The 3,850-nt window shown below is 71.0% G+C and overlaps 1 protein-coding gene across 1 annotated transcript in view; it reads right to left on the reverse strand.

Annotated features, from left to right (window-relative positions):
- Positions 1 to 3,203, reverse strand: part of PROB1 (proline rich basic protein 1) — a 4,904-nt gene extending 1,701 nt beyond the window's left edge. The window contains exon 1 of the mRNA XM_057378686.1: positions 6 to 3,203. Within this exon, the coding sequence (XP_057234669.1) occupies positions 6 to 3,139 (3,134 nt within the window). The 5' untranslated portion in view covers positions 3,140 to 3,203. The remainder of the gene's footprint in view (positions 1 to 5) is intronic.
- Between the last annotated feature and the right edge of the window lie 647 nt (positions 3,204 to 3,850).

Here is a 3,850-nt window from a genome sequence, read left to right on the forward strand (position 1 = left end):
CAAAGGATGTGCTGGGTGGATTGGGGACCAGAGGAGCCCCAAAAGACTTGTTTGGGTTGGAAACCAAGGGGGTCCCAAAAGATGTGCTGGCCAGGCAGGAGGCTGCCAGGTAGCCAAAGGATGAGTTGGTCATGCTGGTGACCATGGAGGTCCCAAAGGATGCACTGGCTGGGCTGGGAACCAAGGGGGTCCCAAAGGATGCAGTGACTGGGTTGGGGATCCCAGGGGTCCYAAAGGATGCACTGGATGGATTGGGGAACAAGGGGGTCCCAAATGATGCAGTGCCTGGGTTGGGGACCACAGGGGTCCCCAAGGATGTAGTGACCGGGTTGGGGACCGAGGGCAGCTTTGGCATCAGCGTGGATTTGGGGGCTCTCTCGGGGATCGCCAAGTARTTGGAATTCTCTGCCGGGGCAGCAGGCGGGTAGGGCTCAGTTGCYGCTGGCCACTGGGGCGGGTACTCCCAGGCCTCCCTCCGCTCCGGTAGCCGCCCAGGGGTTCCTTCGCTGCCCTCCCCAGCTCGGAGCGGGGCGGCGGGGGCGGTGCCACCGGCAGAGCCACCGCTGCCCACCGACACTCGCCGGCCGCCGAGCTGCTCCTGCTGCTGCTCGCCGCTCCTCGCTGCCGGCTCCGCAGGCCGTGGGCGGGCGCTGCTGCCAGCCGGGGCTTCGGCGCGGGGGTCCCTGCTGTCGCTGCCGCTGTGCCGCTGCCCCAGCGACTCCGGCCCCTCGGCGGAGTGGAGCGCTCTGGTGCCGCCATGGCCGCGCACCTCCTTCACCTCCACGGGACTCGTCGGTGGCGGAGGGAGGAGAACGGTCTTCTCTGTCCGCAGCACCGCGCTGCTCTGGGCCGGGGAGCTCTCCCTGACCACCGGGGACGGCCGGCCCACCAGGACGTGGAGATGTGTCTCCACATGTGGCACCCCCTCCGCCACCGGCGCCCGTGGGGGCACCCTGAGCTCGCTCCGCTCCCGGCGCGGGGGGGATGCCGGCAGCTCCTCGGTGGGGGCCGCTTCTCTCCGCGTGGCCTGGACCCTCGTGATGTTGATGGGGGAGCTGTGGGAGGGCGCGGGCCGGCTGGCGGTGGGCTTTGCGGACCCCTCGGCACATACCGGGGCTGTCTCTCGGCCGGGGGCTGCCAGCACCTCCTCCCCCGCCGGTCCCGGCGCTGGGTCCCGCCGGCGCACCGAGGCGCAGTGGATGACCAGCGGGGCGGCCGGGGGCGGCTCCCCGCTGCTCGCCGGTGCCACGGTGCCGCGGGAAGTGCCGGCGGTGCCGAATTTGAGGCTGTAGCTGCTCTTCACCAGCTTGCGCACGTCCCGGGGCTGCGGGACGCGCCCCTTGCTCTTCTCTTCTGGCTTGGGCGGCGTGGCCGGCGGGGACCCGCGGGGTGCCGGGACGCCGGGGCTGGGSGGCCGGCGGGGCGCTGCTGGCGGCTTCTCGGGCTGGTTCTGCGGCAGMGTCCGCACCTCCTGCGCCCGCGAGGAGCCCAAGTGGCGGCGCGGAGCGGTGGCGGGGTGCGCCCGGCTCTCGGCCTTGAAGGGGACGATTTGGGAGTGGATGGGGCCGATGGCTCGCTCCTTCAAGCTGGGCCACGGCCTCGGCCCTCTCCCAAATCTGGGGGCGACATCCAGCACCTTCCCCACGCCAGGCTGCGCTTCGAACAAGGCGCGCGCTCGCTGGTAGCAGATCCTCTCCGACGTGTGCTCCTCAGGGGCAGCGGGCAGCCAGCGGCCCTCCAGCACCTCCTGGTACTTCATCCGCTGGTTGAGCTCGTTGAACGTCTTCCTCAGGTTGCAGACGGTCTCCCTCGTCTCCTCGCTCAGCACCACGCCCTTGGTGGGATGGGTGGTGGTCGTGTTCCCCGCGGCCACCGTGGCCGCCGGCATCCCGCCGCCCCGCAAGTCCTCGGCCGAGAAGCTGCAGTCCGAGCGGGACAGCGAGCTGGACTTGCCCTCCAGGCCATCCCCCAGCAGGTCGGTGCCGGCGGAGGACGGCCCCGAGGAGGTCGAGCTGCCCCGCAGCCCCTTCTGCTCCATCTTGATCCGCTGCTCGTACTGCATCTTCTTGGCCAGCACGTTTTTCACCAGGCACGAGGCCGCCCTGGTCCTGTCGGTGTCATTGTCCAGGGAGGCCGCCTTCATGAACTGCTGGTAGTTGAGCCTGAAGTCCTCGCCGATGGCTCTGCCCTTGCTGGGGGGCTCCTTCCTGGAAGGGGGCTGGGGGGCTGGGCCATCCCCCCGGGGGCCGAAGCCCGGCTCCTTCCTCTCCTTCCTCTTCAGCAGGATCTGGCGCTTGGGCACTGTCCTCTTCTTGCCGTAGCCCTTCCTGGCCTCTCCGCTCTCCAGCTCCACGTCCACGCACTCGAACTGCTCCTTGCCCAGCAGCTCCCCGTCCACGCCGGCGGGGAAGGGCCAGCCCAGCCTGCCGTGCGGAGCCGTCGCTGCGCCCCGGGGCTCCCCGGCGCCCGCCGGCCACCGCCGCGGCCGCCCGCCGTCCTCCGACAGCGAGTTGGAGAGGCTGGAGGAGGTGTGGGAGCTGCACATGTCGAGGCGAGCTCCGGGGAGCCCCGAGAGGCTGCGGAAAGCCCTGGCCGTCAGCGCCTGCACCTCACCGTCCACCTCGTCCGAGTCGCTGGGAGCCCCGCCGAGCATCGGCCCGGGCTGCCGGGGCACGGCCGGCTTCCCGCCCGCGGCCGCGGCCGGCACAGGCTGYCGGTCCGCACCCAGGGGACCCATCCTGCCCCCCTGCCCCGGCGCTGGGCTATTCTTAGCCGCGCTGGACAGCTGAGCCCGCTGCGGGCGGGCGAGGGGGCCGGGCGGCGGGGGGACGCTGGGGGCCCCCGGCGGAGCCCAGCGCCCCGGGACAGCCCGGCCGGGCGATCCCTCCTCGTCCAGGAACTCCAGGCAGTCCTTGTAGGTCTCCGTGCCGTCCGAGCACAGGGCGGAGTGGTAGGAGGACACGGAGGAGCTCGACATGCTCTTGGTGAGGTCGTCGCGGAGKAGCCCCGGGAGGTATCCGTCCTCCTCCCCCTGCTCCGCGGAGCGCCGACCGTCCCCGCCCGTGCKGGRACCCTCGCCGTCGGGGCCGGGCAGSTCGGCGGGGGACGGCACCACGGGGTCCCTCTTCCCGCGGGGCATCGTGGCAGGGAGGAGCCTGGGGGCCGGGAGCCCTGCTCGGTGCCGGGGCCGCTCTGCCGGGGCCGGCGGCTCGACCTTGTGGCTCCGTGGCCGTCCCGGCGGCTGGACCCGGCGGCGGCACAGAGCGAGCCCTCGATCACATGGACTCGGCGGGCGCCAGCCGGGGCAGCCGATGCCAAGCGCATTGCAGGGATGCCACCGCCGCCCCCAGTCTCGGGACCTGCTGGGGACCGCCGGCTCATCCCTCAGGCGGCGCCGCTCTCCCCGTACCGCAGCACAGGCACCGGGGCATCCCCGCAGCCCCTACGCGTCCCGAGTGTGTGATCCCGTGGAACGGGCTGGGCTGCCCCGGAGCTGGGGGACCTGCAGACCCTTCTGGGGACATCCCATACCCAATGCTGAGGGCAGGATCCCGAGCTGCTGCTCCATCCCCACCACGGCTCCTTTCCCCGTGCCTCTGCCTACCTTGCCACAACAATGGTGTGTCCATTTAGGACTTTCCCCAAAACCCACCCTACCCCGAGCAGGATCCCCCATATCTAATCCAAGAAGCCAGGAGCCAGCTTGAGGCTTGGGATCAACTCAGGCATGAAGCCTCGGGACTCACACTGCTCGAGCATGTGTCTTTTTTGGGGAGACCCCAAGGCCAGTGGCTGGTGTGGCACAAGGGTCTCTGCAGCTTGCCCACCCCAACTGCTGCTGGTGCAGCCC

The sequence above is a fragment of the Malurus melanocephalus genome, unplaced genomic scaffold, assembly GCF_030028575.1.
Source record: "Malurus melanocephalus ecotype Western Australia unplaced genomic scaffold, MMel_1.1 scaffold_371, whole genome shotgun sequence".
NCBI classification, from domain to species: Eukaryota; Metazoa; Chordata; class Aves; order Passeriformes; family Maluridae; genus Malurus; species Malurus melanocephalus.